Genomic DNA, 26,666 nt, shown 5'->3' with positions numbered 1-26,666 from the left:
ATTTTGTAAAACCTCGTGGAGCAAATGCTAGGCCGAATGGAAGTATTCGGTATTGATAGTGCTTGAGGCCTACTAGGACTCTCAGATTTTTGCGATGAGCTGGACTTATCGCAATATGGGTGTATGCGTCCTGAAGGTCCAGAGAGCAGAGCCAGTCTCCTCTTTGTAGAAGAGGTAGAAGCAATCCCAAGGTGACCATCTTGAACTTTTCTCACTGGAGGTACTTGTTGCGGGCCCGTAAATCTAGAATAGGATGGATGCCCCCCCAATTTTTTGGGGATTAGGAAGTACCGGGAATAGAACCCTAGGCCTTGCTGAGAGTGTGGAACGGGTTCTATTGCTCTTGACTGGAGAAGGAGGGAGATCTCTTGATCCAGAAGAATGGAGTGGTCAGACGTTCTCCACGTCTGCAGAGGTGGGGAGTCTGGTGGCAGGGCAAGAAAGTTCAGATGGTAACCCTGAGCAATGATTGCCAATAACCATTGGTCGGATGTAATTGAATGCCACATGTTGTGGGAAGTCTGCTGTGCCACTTCCACTGGTATGTGCGACAGAGGAATCTGGCTGCTGCTCTCCAAGTGGAAGTCAAAAACCTGAAGCAGGCCCCGGCTGGGGAGCTGCTTGTGGTTTTTGTTTTTGGGTTTGACGAGACTGAGGTTTTTGATAAGGTCTCGTAGCACGGGATCTGGCTGGTGGCGGGTAGGACTTTCTTGGATGGTAGATCGACTTCTTAGAGTCCTTTCTAAAGGGCTGTTTTGAGGAGAAGTCGGAAGGCACTGAAGAGAGCTGTTTTAGGGTCTTATGATGGTCTTTTAATTCAGCCACCGTCCGTTGGAGCTGTTCGCCGAACAGATTATCTCCTACACAATACAAGGCAGGTTGGACAACCGGTCTTGCACTTCTGGGCGAAGGTCAGAAGACTTGAGCCAGGCCCACCATCTCGCTGAAATAGCAGCTGCAGACACTCTGGTAGAGGTGTCAAAAATGTCATAAGATGTTCTGATCTCATGCTTGCCTGCCTCAAAACCTTTGTTTACAAGGGTTTGTAGTTGGTCTTGGAATTGCTGAGGCAGGGAGTCTGAGAAGTCCTGTATCTGCTTAAAGATGACCCTGTTATATTGGGTCATATAAAGCTGATAGGCAGCAATTCAGGAGATGAGCATGGCCCCTTGGAATACTCAGCGACCAATGTTGTCTAGGAATTTTTGTTCCTTACCAGGAGGGGTAGATGAGTGAGGTTTTGACCTTTTTGCCCTCTTTTGTGCAGACTCTACCACAACAGAGTGGTGATCAAGCTGTGACTTCTGAAAGCCTGGGGCTGACTGTGCTAAGTAAGTAGTGTCAGCTTTCCTGTGTACTGGAGCAATTGTTCCTGGATTTTCCCAGTTCTTTTTGAAGAGGTCAAGAAGAACCTGGTGGATGGGAATAGAGGTTATTACCTTGGGGGCATCCAGGAATTGGAGCAACTCCATCATCTGGTGCCTATCATCCTGTTCCGTCTGCAATTGAAAAGGAACCAATTCAGCCATTTCCTTCACAAAATTTATAAATGAGAGGTCCTCTGGAGGAGAACACTTTCTACTCTCAGTGGATGAAGGTAAGTCATCGGTGTCTGATGAGGTATCATCTCCCCAGGTATCACAAGGATCAACACTCTTTCCTCTAGGAAGTAGAGAGAGACAGGATGGTTGGATACCTGAAGGTCCTTGTCTAGGCTCCGAAGGAATCGGAGGAATTATCGGAGGCACCGGTATAGGCATCGATGGATGGCTCGGTGGCGCCGATGGACTTATCGGCGGCGAGGGACATATAGGCATCGATGGCTGAGGCATAACTCCGGATGGAGGAATGCGGAACGGTGTTTCTCCTCTCGATGATGCTGTCAGTGGGGAAGGCATCGGAGCCATCGGAGACCCGGGATCCATCAATGGAAAGGCGGCCATCAGGTCTTCCCATCCTGGATAGCAGCGGTGCCAGCGCTGCCGGAATTGGGTCGATGATCGGTTCCACAGTCTGTGCCGGTGTCTGTGCTGGAGGAACCTGAAGATGTTGCATCGCCTTGTCAATGGCCTCCTGGACCATCCGGTCCAGTCCTTCTCGGAGACCTGGAGCAAGTAGCCCCGGCTCCGGAACAGAAAAAGGAGGCAGAAGCATAGCCGGAGGGACCACCGTTAAAGACTGAGTCACGGCTCCCAATCCCCGATCGGGTGAGGGTCGCCTGGGAGACCCGGTCGCAGGAATGGTCGGTGCCTTTCCTGGACGGGGCTTCTTCGACAGCGGTTCAGACGATGGCGAGGTCAATGATTTCACTCCCTCGATGGTCAGAGTCTTACGGTGCCGATGGAGATGTTTCTCCCTTCGATCCCCTCGATCCTGAGGGGGAGTAGAGGGTGTCAATGGCCGAGAAGTTGTCGATGCCGGTCGGTCACCGGTCGGTGGTCGATGCTGGCGCGAAGTCGACGGTGCCGGTTCCGACGACGTCGATGCAATGGACGGAGTCGGGGTTTGAGCACGGAAGAGAAGTTCCATCTCCATTCTGGTCTTGCGACCCTTTGGTATCATTAGGGCACATTTGGTGCAGGTCAAGACATCGTGCTCGCTTCCTAAACACATTACACAGACTTTATGGGGGTCTGTCCAGGTACAGTCCAGGCACAGATGAAACCACAATGCCATGGAAAAAATTTAGCCACGGTAGTCGACAGCCAGTAGGCTTTGAAGGCCAAACCTGACGGTAATCGACGGGAAACGGGTAAAAACTTACCGGAGTACCGCGGACTTATAAAGAGTAGAGGAGGGACCCCTGTGGGGCAATTTGACTTTTAGTAATTCCGTGAGGAAAATTCCTGTCAGGAATCTCTTCAGAGCTCCTTTACCACGAAGGCTACTGCTGCGTGGAAAAAAGAAGACTGAAGGGGGACCCCTGCTGGTTGCAGGGTTGGTGCCATGCTGGGCATGCCCAGTAGGGGCCAGTCAAAGTTCTGGAAACTTTGACAGAAGTTTTCCGTGATTGGGCTACATCCTGATGATGTCACCCATATATATGTGAGGACTACTGTCCTGTATGTCCTGTGAGAAAAGCAAACCAAGGGAGGAAAGCTATACAGCTATGACCACAAATGCTTGTAGCTTGGGCAAAAAAATCCCTGATTTGCAGGCCCTAAAGGTGGAAGCAGACTTGGATATTGTTACCATAATGGAGTCATGGTTCACGGAAATCTCATGACTGGGATACAGCCATCCCATGCTATAACTTGTTAAGAAAGGCCAGAAAAAGGGGGAAGAGTGGCACTTTGTGTCAAAAACATTATCAATGCATCCAAAATAAAAGGGACATGGGGTAAGAAGGAAGCAATATGGGCTATCCTAAAACAAGACGACAGTTCTTCCATTTACACTAGTGTGATCTACAGGTCGCCAACTCAAACTAAGGCCTGGATTGAGATCTGGAGAAAAACAGCCAAGGTAGGAAAGAAGGGAGAAGTGTTGATTGTTGGTGTTTTTAATCTTCCAGTTGTGGATTGAAGTATCCCTACTGCAGAATCTTCAAGTAGAAAGATAACAGATGCCCTTCAAAGGACTCTGCTCAAACAAATGGTAATGGAACCAAACAAGGGACGGTGTGTTAGTACTCACTAAGAGGGATAATGTCTCTAATGTCAACATAGGTACCCACCTGAGCACCAGTGATCATCAGATGGTATGGTTTGATATCGCAAATAAGAAAGACTGACAAAATGGGGATGTACCTGGAGGAAGAACTAGAAGACTTGAGAGAAAATGGGCAAGGTGGAACAGTGGGCCAATTAAAAAGAGCTATTACAAAGGCAACAAATATGTTAGAAAAATAAATAAATATACAAAGAAAAAAATTGATTTGGTTCTCAAAGGATGTGGCTGAAAAAAAGGCAAAATGAACAGATCCTTCCTCTGCTCGTTCGAGAGTTATTGATTCTAATATTTGTTGGTGGCTTTGCTGTATTAGCTTGGGTATATAGTAATACTGAGAGACTGCAGGTACTACACAGGGTTATGTGCCAGTGGCTGTGAAAATGTTTCTGTCTCCATCTGCTGGAAGGGAGGAAAACCCCAGGAGTCTGGACTGATCTGGGTATGTACAGGGAAAGGGATGGTATAACATTTCTGCATACGGGTAACTTGCACAGAGTAGCAGTTACTACCATAAGCAAATTGCTGGGCAGACTGGATGGACCATCAAATCTTTATCTGCTTCATTACTACGTTTCTATGGATGAGAAGTGGATTTGCTGAACAGCTTCACGCAGAGAAAGACTCTCTCTCACCAGCATATTTCTTTGGGCTTCCATTTTCCAGGATCGTTGATGCTGCACCCTAGGGGGACATCTGACCACAGCTGTAGCAGTTGAGTTATGGTCCAAGCTCAGGAAGCGATAGACTGCATGTGTATCTGTGATGCCCACAAACACAGGCCTTGAAGTTGCTGAGTACAGGTTTCTTAGTCTTAGACAGTCTTATTCATTTTAAAATTTCTTCTCTTTTTTTTTTTGGTTAGAACAAGTTTCGATGAAGATGCTGCCAAAGCAGCGGCAAAACACAGAATCATCAGCAACAAGAAATAAAGGCGAAAGCTGAAAAATTTAGGCATGTCTGTGCAGTAGTTCAGACGAAGAAAGACTGAGGGATCATGAAGCAGCACATGCAGAACTCTCACTCAGTAAAGTATTTACCTAAATTAGAGCTGGGTCGGTGTCATATCACCACCCATGTATAATGGCTAATTCATGTCTGCTTACTGAAGGGGAAATCAAAAATTCTGTGTTAAAATTCTGAATTTTATTGCCCTGGGAGACATTTGGACGTAGGCAACACAATTAGGGACATCATGAGGCTGTCCCAAACAAACAAGGACAAAAGGACAAAGGAATTCACAGAGATCCACTGAAGACATCTTTTAGAAATCTTTATAGTCTGCCATTGTAAAGAGAGCTAAAGCTTAGTGAAACTCAATTTTTGTTAATTTAAGAAATTGGGGTTTGTTTTTTTTTTTGGGAGACTTGCATGAAATGAAAAAAAAAAAAAAAAAAACAAGTGAACACACCATGAGCAAATCTTTTGATGAGCTGCAGCAGCAGGAGAGAGTGCAAAAACATTATTTTGCACAAAAGGAATTGAGAAGACTCACTTTGCAGTAGCTATACTAGAAGAACCACGCATGCTCAGGAAAAAAATTTTTTTTTCTGAGCTCTGAGAACATTTCCATCTTGGCACCATCAGATGAAATCACTTATTTGCATGGCTGATTACTGTCCTGCTTGTCCAATGAGAAAAAAGCGAATAAATGCTATAATATATAGTACATTGTCAGTACTGTACTAAAGCTTACTATTAAAATCAATGCTACAAACAAAGCCCTTTTAAGATTTTTTTTTTTTAAACATGAGTGGAAGGTTTGTGCTATGCTTACATTACAGCTTTGTTCATCCTGATAGCCATGGCATCTGTAACTCTGGATAGATTCTGCAACAGTGAATTAGCAGCATCATATGTTCTTCGTGTATAAATTAGCAGCCAGTTGTCCAGAGGTTTAGCACTTATCAGAGCTGCTGATCTGGTTTCTTTTGACCAGTCAACCAATGCAGGACTGTATTTTAACTAAAGTAGAACACAATGACAGTGAACAATTCAATTTTACAATAAACTGTACAAAAGTATAACAGCAACAGCTTCTAAACCAAGGGGAAAAACCTCAAGTATCCATTAAATTTAATGCCATTGCACAAATAGAAATAAGATCATCTCCACTCTATCATTCATTAAAATATTCGCAATAGACTTATGAAAGGCTGTATACTGAAATGATTATCCTGCTTTTGGATGTAGTTACAGAATCCCTATATTTACAGCATAGCCTTACTATAACTTTTACAACAAAAAATAGCATCCAAAAGGAAGAGATATAACTAATATTCTACAAGTGAGTTATAAAAGCTGAAAAATAGCCAGTCCGGTTCAAGGTGATAAGGAAAAACAATACCCTGCTTTTCATGTAATTTTCATCCTTGCAGCAACATCTTATCTTTTGAAATGCATTAGAGTTTACACTTGTGATCTTTCTTACCCATCTGCTGCCATCTTAGCAAGAACTGCTAGCTATTAAGACTAAAACATCCTATAAAGGACATAAAAGTTTACTCTGAACATTTTTTGGGACTTTACACTTTACTGCCTTTTCTTTTCTCTCTGACTACTGTTTAACGGAACACTGAAGCACATTAAAAACAGTACATTTTTAAAGTGAGAAAAAGGACCTTATGGTTTGCTACAAGAGAAGGGCTTAAAAGCTTGTTTTATAAACCTAAAATAATGCACTAAAGTTCAATGCAATTAATTTCTTTACCATTGGGCACTGGAATGATAGACTAGAAACAAAAGCTACACTAGCATACTATACAAGAGTGTTTCTGGTAAAAGCACCAACACTGAGGGAAACAACAGAATGTAGAAGCATAGAAAGCACACATACTGTAGGTTTCTCAGAATAGCAAATCATTCAGAAAAGAACTAAAAACTGAGCTATACAAAAGAATGAAAACCTAAGAATACAGCTCATACACTTTCACATGGAAGGAGTAGAAAGATTAGCATAAATAAGTATAAAGGATACCAGAGAGTAGCTAAGGTTAAAACCTTGACAATCAGTACTACTGCTCATAAATTTTCAACTCGGGCTAATTTAACCCCTTTGTATGTATTAAGCAAATAGTGAATTTAATAGTTTAATGGTATTTAATGTTTTAATTATGTGTTTTTACGTGATCTGCCAGTCCTTACACTTCAAGGTCTCAATGAGTATCACCTCAAAACATGTCTGTACAATGCTTTCTTTTGAGCTAAAGGTCAGGATTTCTGGAGCACTCAATGGCAGGCTCTGGCCCTCAGCCTAGATCTCAGCTACCTAAATCTCCACTAGGACTCCTGTCCTTACTTCAGCTGCCCCCAACTTCCCTAATCTATAAGGCTCACGGATACAGTGTGAAATAAGCACATTGGAGGTTGCAAATCCATTACCTATAGTACAGAACTATGAAAAGCCACCTGCTCAGGCTCCTTTCAACCTCCCAAGAGAGAGGAAGAGTAGTCTTGTGACACTAGTTTACTGAATATCACCCTGAGACGATTGCAAACAGTGAGATGCATGTGTGTCTGTGACCAAGATATTCTACAAGTCCCTTGCCCTGGTGCTAGGACCTGCAGAATGGATTATGCTTGGGGCAGATGTGGAAATGGGAGAGCTGGACATCGGAAGCAAGGCTTTCATTCACCTTTGAAGCCAAAGGTTGTAAGATCGCTTTCTTCTTTGGTTACGAGAGGGCTTCCTTATACCCCAGAGACTGTGAAAGACTAATTGCAGTGCTAGATGATGATGATCAGTCAACTTAGGAGTTCCATACCTGCATAACCCTATCTGCGGCCAAAGACCTTTGTACTCTGTCTCTGCCCGAGTAGTCAGATGTCTGATTAGAGTCTTTACCTGCACAGAGAGGCCTTTACTACCCACTGACCAGCAAGTACCCAGGGTCATGGGTTAGCATATGGGACAGTCTGATAAGTATCAGTAATGGATCCAGGATAAGGCATCTGAGAAATAGCAGTCCCTGTATATCCTCCTTGTGGGGAACTGCTTAAAAAGAGATCTGCCATTTTGCACAGGGATCCAAGAATAGGAGAACTCACAGCCCTTTCTGGGAAATGTGAAATAAATTGTGCCACACCCCTGACTTTTCTTTTTGTTAAAGGGCAGGACAGAGCTCCAAAACCTGTGGCTAATTAAATCAGCCTAATATCACCCCCAAGGTCTACACTAAAGCCCGGATTTTAAAAGCCTTGCACACGTAAATTTCGGGGGTTTCGCACATAGCCAGGCTCCTGTGTGTGCATTTTCCAAAGGGCCCCAAGTATGCGTAGAAGTGCTGGGCCAGATAAAAGGGGTGGGCCAGGGGCAAGCCAGGAGAGCGCCATTAACCACCATCCTGGGGAAGCAAACACCGGCAGCCAAAAGGCGTGTGCAGTTTACTTCTGTTCCGGAGGAGCAGTAAGTATGAAAATAAAAAATTGGGGGATAATTAGGGTAGGTTTAGGCCCGATCATGTCGCCACGCGTATTTTTCTAAAAATTCCCCCCCACCCGCACATGCAGACATTAAAATCCGGCACGCATGTATGCGCGGGACCCGTATTTTATAACATTCACTCGCTGACACACGCATGTTATAAAATAGCCGCATCTGTGTGCACGCGCTGGGAACCACGCACACATAGACGCATGCGCTGACCTTTTAAAATTGACCCCTAAGTATGACTGGGAAGTCCTAAGTGGTGTCACTCAGCAGAAGACTCAGAGTCGCCATAAAATAACCAGGCACATGACAGCCCACAGGGAGGGTTCCGCCCCAGCTGAACCCACTGGCCTGGACTATGTCTCCAAGGAAGAAAGACAGCTGCCTGAGCAGATTACTTGTAGCCTCAAACATCCCCAACTAGGACTTATTTGAGGGAGGAGTTTTTGGGGGCAGAGAAAAGGGGCTTCTGATAAGCACCCCTAGCCAGCCTTAGGGGCACTTAGGAAAGCCAATGACATCGTGGAAAGAACAAATGAATTCTTTGCTTTGATGTTTACTGAAAAGGATGATGGGGAGATACCTATGCCAAAAACTATTTTCAACAGTGATGATTCAGAAAAACTGATACAAATTACTATAAAGATGGAAGATGCAATAAAGCAGACTGACAAATTAAAGAGTAGCAAATTTATTTTATTTATTTTTATTTATTTAGGTTTTTTATATACTAGCATTCATGATACAATCACATCATGCTGGTTTACAGTTGAACAGGGGTGCATAATAACTTCAAACTGTAACTAAGGTGCGGAGAAAAGCAGTTACAAATAACAAGGAAGAGTGAACTGGGCGAAGAGAGAAATAAAAGGAAAGGATAACGTCAGTAAAGATAATTATACATTCCTGAAACTACCGTAGGATGACTGAGCGAGAAATGTTGATATAGTGAGAGATTAATTAGGGTCCGGGAATGCTTGCTTAAACAGCCAAGTCTTAAGTCTTTTCCTGAAGGTTGGGAGGCAGGGTTCCTGTCTCAGATCGGGGGGGATGGAGTTCCATAAAGGGGGACCGGCTGCAGAGAAGGCCCGATCCCTTAAAGTAATATGTCTGGTGGTTTTGGTGGAAGGTACCTGGAGTGATCCTTTGTATGCGTCTCTTGTCGGTCTTGAGGAGTTATGTAATCGGAGGGGGATTTGTAGGTCAATTGGAGCATGTTGGTGGATGGTTTTGTATATAATGGAAATGGACTTGTGGATGATTCTGAAGTGTATTGGCAACCAATGGAGGTTTTTTAGGATTGGAGTGATGTGGTCTCTCCTCCTGGTGTTAGTTAGTATTCGTGCTGCCGCATTTTGTACCATCTGAAGCAGTTTGGTGTAAGAGGAAGGGAGACCTAGAAAGACTGAATTGCAATAATCTATCTTTGAGAAGATAATTGCTTGTAGAATTGTTCTGAAGTCTTGAGTGTGGAAGAGAGGTCTTATCCTTTTCAGCACTTGGAAAATCCAAGTTACTGGAAATCCTTTTCAGCACTTGGAGTTTGTGGAAACAGTCTTTGGTAGTTCTGTTGATGGTAGCTTTCAAGTTCATGCGATTGTCAATAATCACTCCTAAGTCTCTCACTTGTGTGGTTGGTGGAATGGCAGGATGAGTAGTGGTGATGCAGCTGTTCTCAAGAGAGATGAGCAGGAGTTCGGTCTTGGAGGAGTTTAATACTAGGTTTAGGCTGGAGAGGAGGTGTTTGATTTCTTGGAAGCAGTTTTCCCAGTGATCAAGTGTTTTCGAGTAGGTATCTTTAATGGGGATCAAGATCTGAATATCATCCGCGTAGAGGAAATGTTTTAGATTGAGGCTGGTGAGAAGCTGGCAAAGCGGTAAAAGGCAGATGTTAAAGAGTGTCTGAGACAAGGAGGAACCCTGTGGGACTCCTACAGGTGAGTCATAGCGTGATGATTTTTTGTTCTGGACCTTAACCTTGTAGCCTCTATTGCTGAGAAAAGTTTTAAACCATGTGAGTGCGGTGCCTGAAATGCCTATGGAAGCCAACAGGTTTATGAGGATGGAGTGGTTGACCGTGTCGAAAGCTGCCGAGAGGTCCAGTAGGATCAATAAGAAGGATTCACCTTTGTTGAGACCCATGATGAGGTAATCAGTTAGGGAAATGAGGAGGGATTCTGTGCTCAATGCTTTGCGGAACCCATATTGAGAGGGGAATAGGAATTTGTCGTCTTCAATGTAATCTGAAATTTGAGTATTCACTAATTTCTCCATAATCTTAGCTATGAAGGGAAGGTTGGCGATCGGGCAGAAATTGTTGGGGTCTTTAGGGTCCAAATTTGGTTTCTTCAGGAGAGGTTTGAGGGAAGCCAATTTGAGGTCATCTGGGTAGGATCCTTGGGATAGAGAGCAGTTTATGATGTCCGCCAGTGATTTGGAGAAGGAGTCAGGAATTGTCAAGAGATGTTTGGTGGGAATATGATCCGCAGGATGAGAGGAAGGTTTCATTCTCCTTAGAACAACTTATATCTCAGAGGTGGAAAGGGGTTCGAATGCTTCAAAACAAATGTTTTTGAAGGAGGGATGATGTGGAGTCGAGAGGGATGAGGTATTGGAGGGCAGCTGATTCAGAAGGTTGATGATTTTGGTTTGGAAATAGTGAGCGAGTTCTTCAGCTTTAGATTGTGCTAAGTTACTGGGAATCTCCGGGGGGTTGATTTGTGTGAGATTAGATACATAGGCAAATAGTGCTTTAGCAAAGACCAGGTCATGGATCTTGGACGCGTAGAAGTCCCTTTTGGATCTCACTGTGGAGGCCTTGTATTGATGTAGGGTGAATTTGTAGGAGGCCAATGTGCTGGCACACGGGGCTTTATGCCATTTGCTCTCTTTATGTCTTAAGCTTTGTTTTAGTTTCCTAAGTTCTTTAGTGAACCATGGTTGTCTTTTGGAAGAGTTAGAGTGGGATTTCTTTATTACTAGTGGACATAGCTTGTTGGCAATGGATTCTGTGATGTTGTTCCAGGAACGGAGAGCCGTGTTTGGATCGGTGAGGTCTATGAGATGAAGTTGAGATGCCAAATGATTACTAAGGTCTTCAGAGGAACATGATCTTCTGTAAGGAAAGGAGGGTGAGGGTATGTGTGGGGTGATGGTTTCTTTCAGCGAGAATGAGGTTGAAATAAGTGTATGATCGGACCATGGGACCATTTTACAACTAAGGTGAGAAGCAGGCTTGATGCCAGGGTTGACGAAGATAAGATCCAGCGTGTGACCGGCCCTGTGCGTGGGTTTGTTAACTATCTGGTTGAATCCCTAGGCTGAGAGGGCAGTGAGAAAGACTTCGCAACTGGGAGAAAGTGTGGGGTTGTCCACGTGCAGGTTAAAATCACCTAAAATTATTTTGGGAGCGTCCAAATTGAGGAGAGTTGTGGTTATTTCAACAAGAGGGGAGGCGTCAGTTTCCAGGAGGCCCGGAGGGGCGTAGACGAGAAGGATTTGAAGTTGGGTAGATGTGAAGAAGCCGATTTCAAGTTTAGAATCTGAATTGAATGGGTGTTGAGAGAATCTGAGGTCTTTTTTGGCTGCTAAAAGAATTCCCCCTCCCTTTTTTTTATTCTGTCGGGGAATGGAGAAGATGTCATAAGTATGCGTAGGTAACTGATTTATTATAGCTGTATCAGAGGGCTTAAGCCATGTTTCTGTGATTGCGCATATATCCGGCTTAGCGTCGCTGAGATAATCGCTGAAGATCAGAGATTTCTTGGTTAGAGATTGCGCGTTGAATAATGTTAATGAAAATAGGGTGAGGCCTAGAAGTTGGGTGATCGGTGCGATCAGGATTGGTATGAGTGATTTTAAATTGCGGTGTTGAGCTTGCCTGGTTGATTTTTCATTGGAGGATAGGCAGTGTTGAAGGATCGGGATTGGGAAAACTGGATGCATTCTGGAATGTTGAGCTGGCGAAAGTAGTGGACAAGATAGAAGGTATAGCGTGGAAGCTGGAGGTGGGATGGTGGAGGTTTAAAGGCAAGGAGGGAGGAGCTGGTGTGAAGATTAGTTGGTGGCGGGGCAGCACTGCGGTATGACTGCAGGGAGTCGCTGGAGCGAGAGGCTGGTAAGGAAGTCTGAGTTGGCTTCGGTTGATTCCTGGACGGAGACAGTACTCCGGAGGAGATTGGAGGAAGAAGAGAAGCGAGGGCAAGGGGTCTGCAGTAGCGAGAGGTCCAACCAGCCCTCGGGGCTGCACGAAGGGGCGCACAAAGGGGCAGGCCCCTTTGTCGCGGTCCATCGGCGCGCGACGCCGGGAGGGCGGTAGGGGCTTTAAAACCCCTGAGGTCACAGACTGCTGACGTCGCTGGGAGCGCCTAGCTCCGGATAGGCTGATGAGCTGGAGGGAGGAGGCGCGGTGTGGTCAGCGGAGGAGAGCGGCGAGAGGCAAGATATTGCCTCGTGGTCAGCGGGAAGCCCGTTGGGAGGTAAGGGTGGAATTTTAATCGGCCTTACCCCGACGGGCTTTAGCGCCGACTGCACAGGCCAGGCCCTGCCTCGCTCCGGTTCTCTGTCCGTCCGTCCGAGGGTCCGGTCCGTCCGTCCATCCGTCCGGTCCTCGCTGAAAAGGGCACCGGGAGGGCGGTAGGGGCTTTAAAACCCCTGAGGTCGCCGACTGCTGACGTCGCTAGGAGCGCCTAGCTCCAGATAGGCTGATGAGCTGGAGGGAGGAGGCGCGGCGTGGTCAGCGGAGGAGAGCGGCGAGAGGCAAGGATATTGCCTCGTGGTCGGCGGGGAGCCCGTTGGGAGGTAAGGGTGGAATTTTAATCAGTCTTACCCCGACGGGCTTTAGCGCCAACTGCGCAGGCCAGGCCCCGCCTCGCTCCTGTTCTCTGTCCGTCCGTCCAAGGGTCCGGTCCGTCTGTCTGTCCATCCGTGAGTCCGGTCCTCGCTGAAAAAAAAATCACCTGGACTAGACAGTATACACCCTAGATTTCTGAAAAAACTCAAAAATGAAATTACATATCTGTTACTGGTAATTTGTAACCTATTGTTGAGATCTCCCGCCGAGCCTACAGACTGGAGGATGGCCAATGTAACCCCAATCTTTAAAAAGGGCACCAGGAAACTATAGACATACAAGTCTGACTTCAGTGCTAGGAAAAATCTATGATTTTTTTTTCTTTAGAATAGTTTCCATGATTCTTCCTAGCACTGAAGTCAGCTGTTTAAGAGGCATTACGATATTCTGTTTTATTTTCCATTCCTTTCCTAGTAATCTATAGCATTGTATTTGCTTTCTTGAATGCTGCACACTGAGAAGTCTTCAATGTAAAATCAACTATGATGCCTAGACCTTTTTCTGAATGGTGACTCCTCTGTGGGACTTTGCAATGTGTATGTACAATTTGGGTTACTCTTCCTTAAGTGCATCATTTTGTACTTGTCCACATTAAATTTCTTTTTCCATTTGCATGCCTAATTTCCCAGTTTTGCAAGGTCCTCTTGCAATTTCTCACAATCCTCTTGTGATTTAACAACTTTGAATAATTTGTGTCATCATCAAATCTGATCATCTCACTTGCTCCCATTTCCAGGTCATTTATAAATACATTAAAAAGCAGAGGTTCCAGAACAGATCCCTGGGGCATTCCACTATTTACCTTTCTCCATTAGAAAAATGTACTATGTAGCCCTACTCTGTTTTCTATTTTTTAACCAGATGGAAATCCACAAGACAAGAGGAGACAATCCCCCTATCCCATGACATTTTAGTTTCCTAATTAAGTCTTTCAAGAGGGACTGTCAAATGCTTTCTGGAAATCCAGATTAAGAATAGTGTAAGTTATTTATATTCCACTTTTTGGCACTTCAAAGCAGGTTACATTCAGTTACTGTAGGTATAGTAGAAAGACTAGGATAGTAGAAAGACTAGGGGGCACTCCATGAAGTTAGCATGGGGCACATTTAAAACTAAATCGGATAAAGTTTTTTTTTTACTCAATGCACAATTAAACTCTGGAATTTGTTGCCAGAGGATGTGGTTAGTGCAGTTAGTATAGCTGTGTTTAAAAAAGGATTGGATAAGTTCTTGGAGGAGAAGTCCATTACCTGCTATTAAGTTCACCTAGAGAATATCCACTGCCATTAGCAATGGTAACATGGAATAGACTTAGTTTTTGGGTACTTGCCAGGTTCTTGTGGCCCTGATTGGCTACTGCTGGAAGCAGGATGCTGGGCTTGATGGACCCTTGGTCTGACCCAGTATGGCATTTTCTTATGTTCTTATCAACTGGCTCACCTTTATCAACATTTATTTATGCCCTCAAAAACATAAATTGATGAAGCAAAACTTCCCTCGGCTATATCCATGCTATCTTTGTCCCCTTAAAACTATGCCTACCTATATGTTTAGAAATTTTGTTCTTTTTGATAGCTTTTACCATTTTTGCCTGGCTCAGATGTCATTGCTGGTCTGTAGTTTCCTGGATCTTCCCTTGATCACTTTTAAAAACTGGCATTACATTGGCAACCCTCCAGTCTTCAGGTGCCATAGATGATGAAAATGATAGTTTACAAAATTTCCAATGTCAAGTCTGCAAATTCATTTCTCAGTTCTTTCAGCACTCTGGAATATATACCATTTGATCCAGGTGATTTGCTAGTCAAGTTTGCCCTAGTACAGTGATGGCAAACTCAGTCCTTGAGTGCCACAAACCAGCCAGGTTTTCAGGATATCTACAATGAATATGCATGAGAAAGATCTGCATGCATAGCCTCCAGTGTATGCAAATTTATCTCATGCATATTCATTGTGGATATCCTAAAAACCTGGCCTGTTTGTGGTGCTCAAGGACTGGAGTTTGTCATCATTGCCCTAGTATATCTTCAAAAGTTCAACAAGATGTGTTTCATTTTCTCTGAATCATAGAAACATAGAAACATAGAAATGACGGCAGAAGAAGACCGAATGGCCCATCCAGTCTGCCCAGCAAGCCTCACACATTTTTTCTCTCATTCTTATCTGTTTCTCTTAGCTCCTTGTTCTATTCCCCTTCCACCCCCACCATTAATGTAGAGAGCAGTGATGGAGCTGCATCCAAGTGAAATATCTAGCTTGATTAGTTAGGGGTAGTAGGGGCAGTAACCGCCGCGATAAGCAAGCTACACCCATGCTTATTTGTTTTACCTAGACTATGTTGTACAGCCCTTGTTGGGTTTTTTTTTTTTTTCTTCTCCCCTGCCGTTGAAGCAGAGAGCCATGCTGGATATGCATTGAAAGTGAAGTATCAGGCACATTTGGTTTGGGGTAGTAACTGCCGTAACAAGCCAGCTACTCCTCGCTTTGTGATTGCGAATCCTTTTTTTCTTCACCCCTGTCGTTGAAGCTATGCAGGATATGCGTGAAGCATCAGTTTTTTGTTTTTTTTTCCCCTGCCGTTGAAGCAGAGAGCTATGCTGGAAATGCGTGATGTATCAGTCTTTCTCCCATGCCGATGAAGCAGAGAACCATGCTGGATATGCATGGAAAGTGAAGTATCAGGCACATTTGGTTTGGGGTAGTAACCGCCGTAACAAGCCAGCTACTCCCCGCTTTTTGAGTGCGAACCCTTTTTCTTCTCCCTTGCCGTTGTAGCAGAGAGCTCTGCTGGATGTGTGAAGTATCAGTTATTCTTCTCCCCTGTCATTGAAGCAGAGAGCTATGCTGTATATGCATTGAAAGTGAAGTATCAGGCATATTTGGTTTGGGGTAGTAACCGCCGTAACAAGCCAGCTACTCCCCTCTTTGTGAGTGCAAATCCTTTTTTCCATTACCTCTTGCTGTTGAAGCTTAGAGCGATGTAGGAGTCACAGTAAGCATGTGTATGTTTATTTAATAAGGGTATTGTGTCAATAGCCATCATTCTGGCGAGTCACCCACTCTTCATTGGCGGCCTCTTGACTTTATGGATCCGCAGTGTTTATCCCACGCCCCTTTGAAGTCTTTCACAGTTCTGGTCTTCACCACTTCCTCCGGAAGGGCATTCCAGGCATCCACCACCCTCTCCGTGAAGAAATACTTCCTGACATTGGTTCTGAATCTTCCTCCCTGGAGCCTCAAATCGTGACCCCTGGTTCTGCTGATTATTTTCCTACGGAAGAGGTTTGTCGTTGTTTTTGGATCATTAAAACCTTTCAAGTATCTGAAAGTCTGTATCATATCACCTCTGCTCCTCCTTTCCTCCAGGGTGTACATATTTAGATTCTTCAATCTCTCCTCGTACGTCATCTTTGAATATCATTTCTGGCATGTCTCACATCTTCCTCAGTGAATACCGAAGCAAAGAATTCACTTACCAGTCCTTCAAATAACTCAAAAAACACTATCGTTCCCAAATAAGGGACAAACTAGAACCAAGTAAGCAATCCAGGGCAGGTTTGTTGATTGGCCTGCCTTCCTTAGAGGAAAGGGAATCAGGTAAGAAGTAATTTCACTTTCCTTTGCACTCAGGCAGACAAATCCACATCGGTGGGATGTACCAAAGTTACTCTCAAATGGGTGGGAGACTGCCTGGGCTCCTGTCATCACCGCCCCTTCAAGAAGGCTGTGTCCTCTTGAGCCTTAAACATCCAACCAGTAAAGCTTGGAGAAAGTATGTAATGAGGACCACATTGCTGCCTGGCAAATCTTAGCCAGAGGCAACAATCAAATCTTTGCCTAAGAGACCTCCTGTGCTCTAGTGGAATGCGTTCTGACTTGCCTAGGCAATGGAACATGTGCATCCACACAGGCAGCCGTGATAACCTCTTTAGTCCAATGGGCTGTCACCCATGACGCCGGTTATCCTTGTCTACCTCCACCGTAGAAAAACAAATAACCATTCAGTCTTCCTCAAAGAGCGAGTAACCTTCAAGTACCACATCAGATGCTGCTTCAAATTTATATGCATCGCATATAACAGAGCTTTATATTCGCCCAGAGTTTCTTTACTGGAATATCAAACCAGACGTCCTTCATCTCAGAATGTTTTCGTTTTGCAGCATACAAATCGATCTTCAGCAATTGTCCGGAGTATCCATCGACATTGGCTCATCCTACAACTGCATCAAGTTTTTCACGAACAACCAATATCATCTTTTCAAAGGGGACTGAACATTAAAAATCAAGTTGTTAGTGCTGCCTTGTCCACTACTGGTCAGCCATCTAGGGATTTTGGCCATGTAGCCTGTGGCAAATGTGATACGTGTCTAACCACTTTAGAAGGCATTTGTTGGCAACATCCCATAACTGGAATAAAATATAAAAAATCATTTTATTCCGACTGCAATTCCATCAATGTAGTATATGTGATACAATGTACTTGTCCCCAACTCTACGTCGGTCATACTTCTCGACCGATAAAGATACGGTTCAGGGAGCATCGGAGCAGTTTGCATACTAAAAACATAGAAGCTCCTATAGTTAAACATTGTTTATCTGCACAACATAACTTCGAACAACTGCGTTGGACTATTTTGGACATTGTTCAAACATCTGCCAGAAGAGGAAATATTCTATCCCAATTAAACTAGAGAGAATAACGTTGGATCTTTAAACTATCTTCAGAATTTCCATCTGGCATGAGCGAAAACATTGAATGGATGAAGTTGGTTTAAAGAGTTCTTTTCAGCTTTCCTATTGGTGTATATGTTTCAGTGTGTGATTGGTTGAATGAAGAGTCATGGGCACGTTTAAAAGCGTAGGTTATTAAAATGGCGGATCCTTTTTTAAATGCCATGGCCACTATGTTATAATGTGAGAAGTTTCTCTGTTGCAAAGACACGTATGTATTTCAAGTTAGTCTAAAACTTTTTTAGATGTTGGGTGTCAATAGGTACTTTAACATTATTTGTTTCATTTTTAGATAAGAAAATTACTTCTTACCTGCTAATTTTCGTTCCTGTAGTACCAAGGATCAGTCCAGACGGTGGGTTATGTCCCCCGTTCAGCAGATGGAGTGCCCCAGTCGTCCAGGTATGGAAAGACCTGGATCCCCAGCTGATGTAAATAGCGGCCCACAACGGCCAAGTACATTGTGAAGACCCTTGGCATGGAGGCCAGGCCAAATGGGAGTGCGCAGTATTGAAAATGTCGGCGGCCCACCACAAAGCAGAGATACTTCCGGTGACTGGGAGAGATCTCAATGTGGGTGTAAGCATCTTTCAGGTTGAGGGAACAAAGCTAGTCCCCTCTTTGTAAGAGGGGAAAGTAGGGTGCCTAAGGATAACATCTTGAACTTTTCCCTTTTCAGAAACCTGTTCAAAGCTCGCAAATCGAGAATGGGACGGAGACCTCCTGTTTTCTTTGGAATAAAAAAATAATGGGAATAAAACCCTGACCTCTGTTGCTCCCAAGGAACGGGCTCTACTGCTCTGGCCATTAGAAGGATAGAGAATTCTGCTACGAGCAAGTCTAGATGTGAGATGGGACCCCAAGTGAGCACGGGGGAGAATCCAGTGGGACAGCCACGAGCTTCAACTTGTAGCTGTGCCAGATGAAGGACAGGACCCACTGATCCAAAGTCCACAAAGAAGTGGAGCCGGATCCAGACCGGCGGGTCGTCCAGCACTGGTTGATACCACTGGCTTATGCTCCCTTGCAGCCAGTCAAAACCCCATAGCAGAGCTAGCCTAGGGCTCTGACTGCTGCCTGGGACCTCGTGGCTGACTAGATCTGCCCCTAGCACTTGTCTGCTGTGGTCAAGAGCGAGGGGCAGGAGGGTAGTACTTCCATTGCTGAAGGGGGGCCTCCTCGGCCCAGGCTGGGAAGACCTCTTGGAAGCAAACAAAGGGGGGAGACAGTAGTCGACATCTTCTGGAGAGTCTCATGGTGATTCTTCAGCTGTATGACCACAACCTTCACCTCGTCACCGAAAAAATTATCCCTGGTGCAAGGCAGGTCAGCCAGCCAGTTCTGAACCTCAGGGCGAAGGTCCGAGGCAAGGAGCCAAGCAAGATGCCTCGCAGAGATGCCAGTGGCTGCCAAGTGGCCTGCTGTCTCGAAGACGTCGTAGGCCGCACGCACTTCGTGCTTCTCACACCCAAGGCCCTGGCGGACAACAGCCATAAGGGCTCCTTGAGGCTGCTAGGCAAGGCCATCTGCAACCTCCTGGGCTTGCTTCCAGGGGTTACAGGTGTATTGGATCATATATAACAGGTAGGAAGCAATACGGGCCACTAACTTGGAGCCCCGGAACACTCTCCTACCCATGGCATCCCATGCCCTATTCTCCTTGCCAGGTGGAACAGAGGAATGAGTCTTCGACCTGTTTACTTTCTTCAGTGCAGACTACCACCACAGATTGGTGGGGAAGCTGGCACTTATCCAAGCCCACAGCTTGCTGCATGAGATACACCCCATCAGCCTTCCAGTTCACTGGGGCCACAGAGAGGGGGTACTCCCAAAGTCAAAGGAGCAGATCACGGAGAACCTTGTAGACAGGGACTGCCACCAATTCCTTCGAGGCATCCACAAACTGGAGAATCTTCAGCATTTTGTGGCGTGCATCCTCCTCCATCATAAGTTGGAAGGATATGGCTTCAGCCATAGCCCAGACAAAACCCCTGGAGGGGACTGATGCCGCTCTCTGAGGGAGAGGGTTCCAACGGAAGACCATTGGAATCCACCGACGAGATATCAGAGGTATCCCCTTCCCCAAGGGTCCTCAGGCTCAAGGCTGCCCCGAAGGGGGAGGCCAGGAAGCACTGGGTACATCCCAGGGCAGAGACATTGAGGGATACAGGGCAAAAGGGGAACCCAAGGGACCAGTCACCTGCCCTGCTAGCTTGGGGCGGGGCACTGGGGGTTCCAGAGGTATGGAAGGCACCAACGGTCCCCTCCCTGGAAGAGTCCCCAAGGACTCTTATGGACATCTTATGCTTCAGTGCCCGCCGGGCCACCGAGGAATCGTGGGGCACCGGCAGCAATTGTGTTGGAAGGGTACAGAGGACGATGTCAAGATGATCCAACAATGGTTCCAAGCCGGATACCATAGGCGTTGGTGCGTGGGCACCAGCATCCGTGATAACATCAGAGGCGGGAGCACCATCTCCCTGTCGCGCAAAGCACATTCCACCGCCAGGACACCGGACTCCAGTTCTGCCTCGAAAGCCTCCACTGAAAGGGCAGGCTGAGAGGGAAGAGAAGAGGCCAGCTCCTCCTCGGGACGCTGGGGGGGGAGGGGGGGGGGGGGGAGGTCAATGCTCGACACTAGGATCGGTGTGGATGGCCTTGGACCACTGGACTCTAGGCATGATGGGGCCTCCTCTCGCTGGGATCACTTAGGGGGCAAGCGCTGAGTCCAGCCCGAGTCTGGCTCCATGTGAGGATGGAGACCTGTAGCAGTATTTCTGAGACTTCCCACGGTGCAGAGGACGAGGACGATGATCCAGAAGTCCGTGACTTTGAGGAGACCAACACGGGTCGATCCCCGGAGCCTCTCTCCCCCGAAAGTCTCGGGGAAGGAGTGAACATCGAAGGCTTGATGACAAAGGGTCCCCTCCCGGTCATCAATGCCGGGATAGAGGGATCGAACTTTCCCGAACCAAAAGCCTTCTCCATCTTACCCAGCCTAGCCCAATGGCCCTTTGGAGTCATCTGTGCACATAGATCACAACATTGTGCAATGCCCCGATGCACACTTCGTGAGGATCCATTAAAAACATAGTCCGGGGCACAGACGAAAGCCCGATGCCGCCATGAGGTGCACAGAAGGCCGCAAGAGCACGACGACTGGTGGTCACCAAAGGAGAGGAAAAACTCATCGACTAACTAGAAAAACCGACGGGGAACCGGAGAGAGACCCTGCGCAGAAAAACAACTTTAATAAACACAAAAAAAAAAAGAGCAAGAGCTCCACCACCGCAAGGTAGTAGCTCTGCGGAAAAGAAGAAACTGAGGAGAGACCCCCACATGGACGCATGGATAGTGGCATACTTGGCATGATCAGTGTGCCAGTAAAAGTTTTTACAAACTTTGACAGACGTTTTCCTTGCCAGGCTCCATCTGATGATGTCACCCATATGCGAGGACTACTATCCTGCTTGTCCTAGGAGAATAAATTTAACGAGTGAATATAAGAACCTCAACACAACATACTGACTAATATATGAAATCAGTTGTATTATATGCTCTGTACCTCTCGCCTTATGTCCTAGATGTACGCCACCATTGTCGCATTGCCCGAAAACACGTGAACTTGTGTCCGTGGTGACCACCACCCAGGCCAGGGGTTTCAGGTCCATTCTCTTATCAGATTGCGCTGAGATAGCCACCAATAGAAAGTAGACCTGGATTCTCGCAGCAGGGTAATGGCAGATGATATTGTCCAGACAACTGGTCCCATCTGAACAATAGAGCGCACTGCACTGTGTGCAAACACCCATGGAATCAAATATAATGTGAATGCCTTGGAATCGAGCACTTGAAAGTAATCCCAAGCCGTTGGCAACGTAAGATGTCACCTGTGCCTGCAACCTCCTCACCTCGGTCTTCCGACAAGAACACCCTGCCCTTCCTAGTATCGAATAGATACTCCAAGGATTGGGTCGGAACCAGATGGCTCCGACATATTTATGACCCAACCTAGTGATTGCAAAGTGCTCATCACCTCTGAGGCTACCTCTCTCACTCCTCCTCAGACTTTGCTCGAATGAGCCAATCATCCAGGTACGGATGAACCAGAACTCCTTCCTTGCATAGGTCTGCAGCCGCCACCACCATCTTGGTGAAGGTTCGTGGCACCGCTGCCAGTCCGAAAACTGAAAATGCCGACCCAGCACTACAAAATGAAGAAACCTCCGATGGTCCAACCGAATCAGAATATAAAGATATGCCCCTCTGTCAAGTCCAGAGACGCCAGGAACTCTCCTTTGCGGACTGCCGCTACAACCATGTGCAGTGTCCCCACGTGAAAATGCGGCACCCAAAGGGCCCTGTTCACCTTCTGCAGGTCAAAAATGGGACGGAAGGTACCCTCTCTTCTTGGGAACCACGAAGTAAATGGAGTATTTGCCCTGCCCTTGTACCTCCCGCGGCATGGGCACTATGGCATGTAGAAGTAACCTTTGCATCATCCACCACACAGCCTCCCGCTTGCTGCAAGAGACCACGTGAGACTCAAGAAAGGCCTCCCTAATAAGGCACAAAAAATTTGAGCCCTTAACCATCTCTTATGACCTCTAGCACTCAATGGTCCAAAGTAATCCTGGTCCATTCCACAAAAAAGCTGGACAAGCTGCCCCCTATGGTTTCTTTGTAGGAGTGGGCCACCCTGGCTTCCTTGTGGTGACTTTCTACCACTGGCCCCTTGACCGGCACCATACCTGGAGCCTCTACGGCCTCCATGAAAGGACTGCTGGCGGATGCCAATCTGCTTTGCAGACGCATTGGAGGTGGTCCTACCAGACCGAAATCTCCTCGAAACCCTGAACCGGGTTTGAGGCGGGAACATCTTCTTACTAGCACGCTTATCCTCAGGCAGCCTGTTCCTCTTAGATTCCAGTCTTCATCATCTGATCCAAATCCTCCCCGAAGAGAAGCTTCCCTTTGAAAAGGAGATTACACAGCTGAGCCTTTGACCACATGTCCGCTAACCAATTGCGCAGCCACAAAAGCCTGCAGGCCGCCACCGAGACCATACTTCTGGCTAACATGCAAACCAAATCATAGAACGCATCGGCTACATAAGCCACCCCAGCCTCTAGACAAGCTGACTGCAGGGCACCATCTCCTGTCGAAGCTGGATCCTGTGCTTTCTGCACCCCACACACCAGTGGCGTAGCCACGGGTGGGCCTGGGTGGGCAGGTGCCCACCCAACTTAGACCCAGGCCCACCCAACCGGCACCGGTACTGCAAGGCTGTCGCGGGATCCCATCCCCGCGACAGCGAACAAGAGAACCCACGCCTCGCGCGCCATCACGGCACACGTGGGGAAGCGCAGCTGCGGCCGTATGGCCAACCGGTCTTCCTGTTGAGGGGGGGAGCGGAAGCGCCACGGGCAGCTTCCGCTTCCTCCCCCAATGCAGGAAGATCAGCTGCCTCTCCTGCTGCCACCCGTTCTCCTGCTATCTTCGGACCAAACGGCCCGCCGAACTTCCTGTTTGGGGGAGCGGAAGCGCCGCCCACAGCTTCCGCTTTCTCCCCCAAAGCAGGAAGATCAGCTGCCTCTCCTGCTGCCACCGGCCTCCTGCTATCTTCGGGCGTCGGGCCATACTGCCCGCCGAACTTCCTGCTTGGGGGGGGGGGGGGGGGGGGAGGAAGCGGACGTTGTGCGCTGCGCTTCCGCTCCCCCCCCCCCCCCTGACAGGAAGTTCGGCGGGCAGTACGGCCCGACGCCCGAAGATAGCAGGAGGCCGGTGGCAGCAGGAGAGGCAGCTGACCTTCCTGCTCTGGGGGAGAAAGCGGAAGCTGTGCACGTGCTTGAATGTGTATGTGTGGATGAGAATGGGAGTGTGTGTGGGTGAAAACTGGAGCCTGGGTGTGTATGTGGGTGAGAATGGAAGCTTGAATATGTGGGTGAATGGGAGCTCGAATGTGTGAATGTGTGGTTGAGAATGGGAGCCTGGGTTTGTGGGTGGGTGAATGGGAGCTCAAATGTGTGTATATATGGGTGAGAATGAGAGCCTGGGTTTGTGTGGGTGGGTGAGAATGGAAGCTTGAATATGTGGATAAGAATGGGTGTTTGAATGTGTGTATGTGTGGGTGAGAATAGTACCTTAAATGTGGATATGTATGGATGAGAATGGGAGCTTGAATATGTGTGGGTGAGACTGGGAGCATGGGTTTGTGGGTGGGTGAGAATGGGTGCCTGGATGTGTGTCTGTGTGTGCATAAGAATATAAGCCTGGGGAGGGGTGAGAAAGTGAGAACTTGAATGTGAGCTTGGGGGGGGGGGGGGGGGGGGGGGGGGGGGGGGGGGGAGAGCATATGAGAGTGAGAGCTTGAGTGTGTGAGAGGGAGTCTGTGAGAGAAAGCGTGTATGTGTATGTGTGTGTGTGTGTGTGTGTGTGTGTGTAAGGGAAGAAGACAGTAATAGAAGAAAGACACTGAAAAGGAATTAGGAAATGAGCTATAAGGGAAAAAATGGGAAAAAGAGACCAGGACCAACTGATTAGAAAAATACAAAGATCAGACAACAAAGGTAAAAATATATATCTATATTTTGAGATGTTAGCAATTTAAATAGAAGCAACACAACCGCTCTCTCAAAATTTATGGACAGGTAGGAGCCGTGTATAAAATCGTAATAATAAGAAGGCTAAAGTACCACAAATCACCGTGAATTATGTTTGTATCATTAAGTAAACCTCATACTTAGGCATAGATGTGAATGCTATGCTGCATAATTTGGCATTATTTATCAGTAAAAAAACAACTAGTAGACCTGCATGCCTACAGCCCACCCATGTTAACCTTGTGCCCACCCAAAAAATCAATTCTGGCTACGCCACTGCCACACACACAGGTCCTCTGGCACAAACGGCTGCCCAAAGACTCAGCATGGGGACGTCAAACATCCGCTTTAGGTGAATCTCCAACTTGTGGTCCTGCACATCCTTCAAAACAGCAGCCCCTGCCACTGGGATGGTTGTCTTAAGTGATTGCTAACACTGCAGCATCCACCTTCGGTACCCGCAGTATCTCCAAAGTCTCTTCCATCAGGGGATGCAGCTTCCCAACTTCCTGATCTTAGGTAAGGGAGAGGCACTCTGGGAGGGCCCCTCAGCCTGTTCAGGAACAGTCTCACCACTTCGCTATCCGACTTCTCCTGATTCACTTTAATTCCCAATTCCTCCAAGTCCTGGGGAATAAGAAGTAATATAGACAACTCTAGAATCATCTCCCTTCGATATTTCGTCCGGATCTGGGTCGTCCTTAGCGACATCCAGGTCCACACCTGATGCCACAGTCACGTCAGCGTCTGGAACCACCCCCTAGTGGTCCAAAGGGATATCCTGCGAATCATCCATGGAGTTCCCCCCATACCTGGGGTCCACCTCCAACTCCATCTGACACAGTAGACTCCCGGACCCACCTGCAGCCCTCTTAAGCTTCTTTGGCGCTGATAGGGGATGCCCAACTCTTGCCCGCTTCTCCTTCGTCCCCTTCCTTGCCAGGAAGACTTTATGCATGAAGAGGATAAGTTTTGGCGAAAATCCCTCAGTGCAATCTGTTCCCTGCTCCAGGCTGTCGTCAGCATCCCCCCCTCAGAGTCCACCTGAACCACAGAAAAAACAGGAAAGGGGAATCTCTGGATTCCCTAGTTAAAAAGGACTCCTGCCCGCAGCCCTCCACAGATCCAACCATCTTGTGGGGCCCCCCAGAACCATCGGCTGCAGACACTGATGTCCCCCCGAAGGGCAGGAAATCCGCTTCTCCCAGTGCACCCCTGCTGAAGAACCCTCCTCTTCCGAAACGCAACCAGGACAGAGGGAGCAAGAATTCAAGCGTGCAGGCTCCAGCACACATCTTTGCATGGTTCAGACGCCATAACACATGCTCCCACACCAATGGCCACCCCTCGGCCTGCAACTACCACCAGCCTTAATGGCCACGCTGGTGCGTGCCTTTTTTTTTCCTTAACACACGTGGACCAGCACAATAATTACCTTCTATCTGCCGAAGTCTGCAGTCCTTGCTGCCTTGTGGCCATACCTTCCGCGCCCCCCCCCAGCAACCAGCTGTTTGCCTTTTTCTTTTTTTAAACTTCAAAATCACAGATACAAAATCAAAAGAGGCACACAGGGGTACTTTCCTGATTCCGGGGCCTTGCAGACAGAGGCCTCGGAGACCCTGAAAGAACCAATTCCCTGGCTTTCAGGGCTCCCAGCACGCAGGCGAACACAAGGCAGGGGTTCCTACCCCCCCAGATGCCCGGCTCATCCTGAGGGATGGTCCACCAAGAAGCCTAACACTTCAGGGAGCTTCCTCCAAAATTCTCCTACTTCAATTTCTCTCTTAGTCTCAGACTTCAGGGTTGCACCTCTACCATCTGCTGGAGTCAGAAAAATACTGAGGGGACTGCAGGTGGTACTCTGTTATGTAGCAGTACATCAAAATTTTGTTTCTCTGACTCCATCTGCTGGTAGGAAGGTAAAACCCACTTGTCTGGACTGATCTGGGTATGTTCAGGAATGTATAAATAAGGATTCCACAACTTATACATATAACAGTCCTTTATATTTATTCATTTATGCCTAACGTTGTCAATACTTTCTCCATATGAAAGCATATGATCTGTTGTCTTGGGTTCCTCAGAACAGAGCATCCTAGATTATTAGAAAAGCTATACTACTACTTACCACTTTGCCTCCTTGAAGAATCTTTTCTGGTTCAGCAACTCTTGCAGTAAAGGCCAGCAAGCTGGTGTCGAAACCTAAACCCCAGTCACGAAGCTCTTTCTGAACATTATCATCCCTATTCATAACACACAAGTTCCATTATAAAATGAAAATCAAATTAAATTATTGGAGTAGAACTAGTCTGGTGCTTCTAAGTTAAATATTGTACAGTGTCAATCAAAATATGGTACTTGAGCCAACAGGTACAAACACAAA

The 26,666-nt window shown here is 46.8% G+C and overlaps 1 protein-coding gene across 1 annotated transcript in view; it reads right to left on the bottom strand.

The window, feature by feature from the left end:
* The window catches only part of PIWIL1 (piwi like RNA-mediated gene silencing 1), a 245,590-nt gene that overhangs the window by 92,359 nt on the left and 126,565 nt on the right, over nt 1–26,666 (bottom strand). The window contains 2 exon segments of the mRNA XM_029571500.1: nt 5,447–5,634; nt 26,412–26,526. Of these exon segments, the coding sequence (XP_029427360.1) occupies nt 5,447–5,634; nt 26,412–26,526 (303 nt within the window).

The sequence above is a fragment of the Rhinatrema bivittatum genome, chromosome 11 (genome assembly GCF_901001135.1).
Source record: "Rhinatrema bivittatum chromosome 11, aRhiBiv1.1, whole genome shotgun sequence".
Classification (NCBI taxonomy): domain Eukaryota; kingdom Metazoa; phylum Chordata; class Amphibia; order Gymnophiona; family Rhinatrematidae; genus Rhinatrema; species Rhinatrema bivittatum.
The sequence above is the reverse complement of the archived record's forward strand: the minus strand, read 5'-3'. Positions and strand labels throughout refer to the sequence as shown.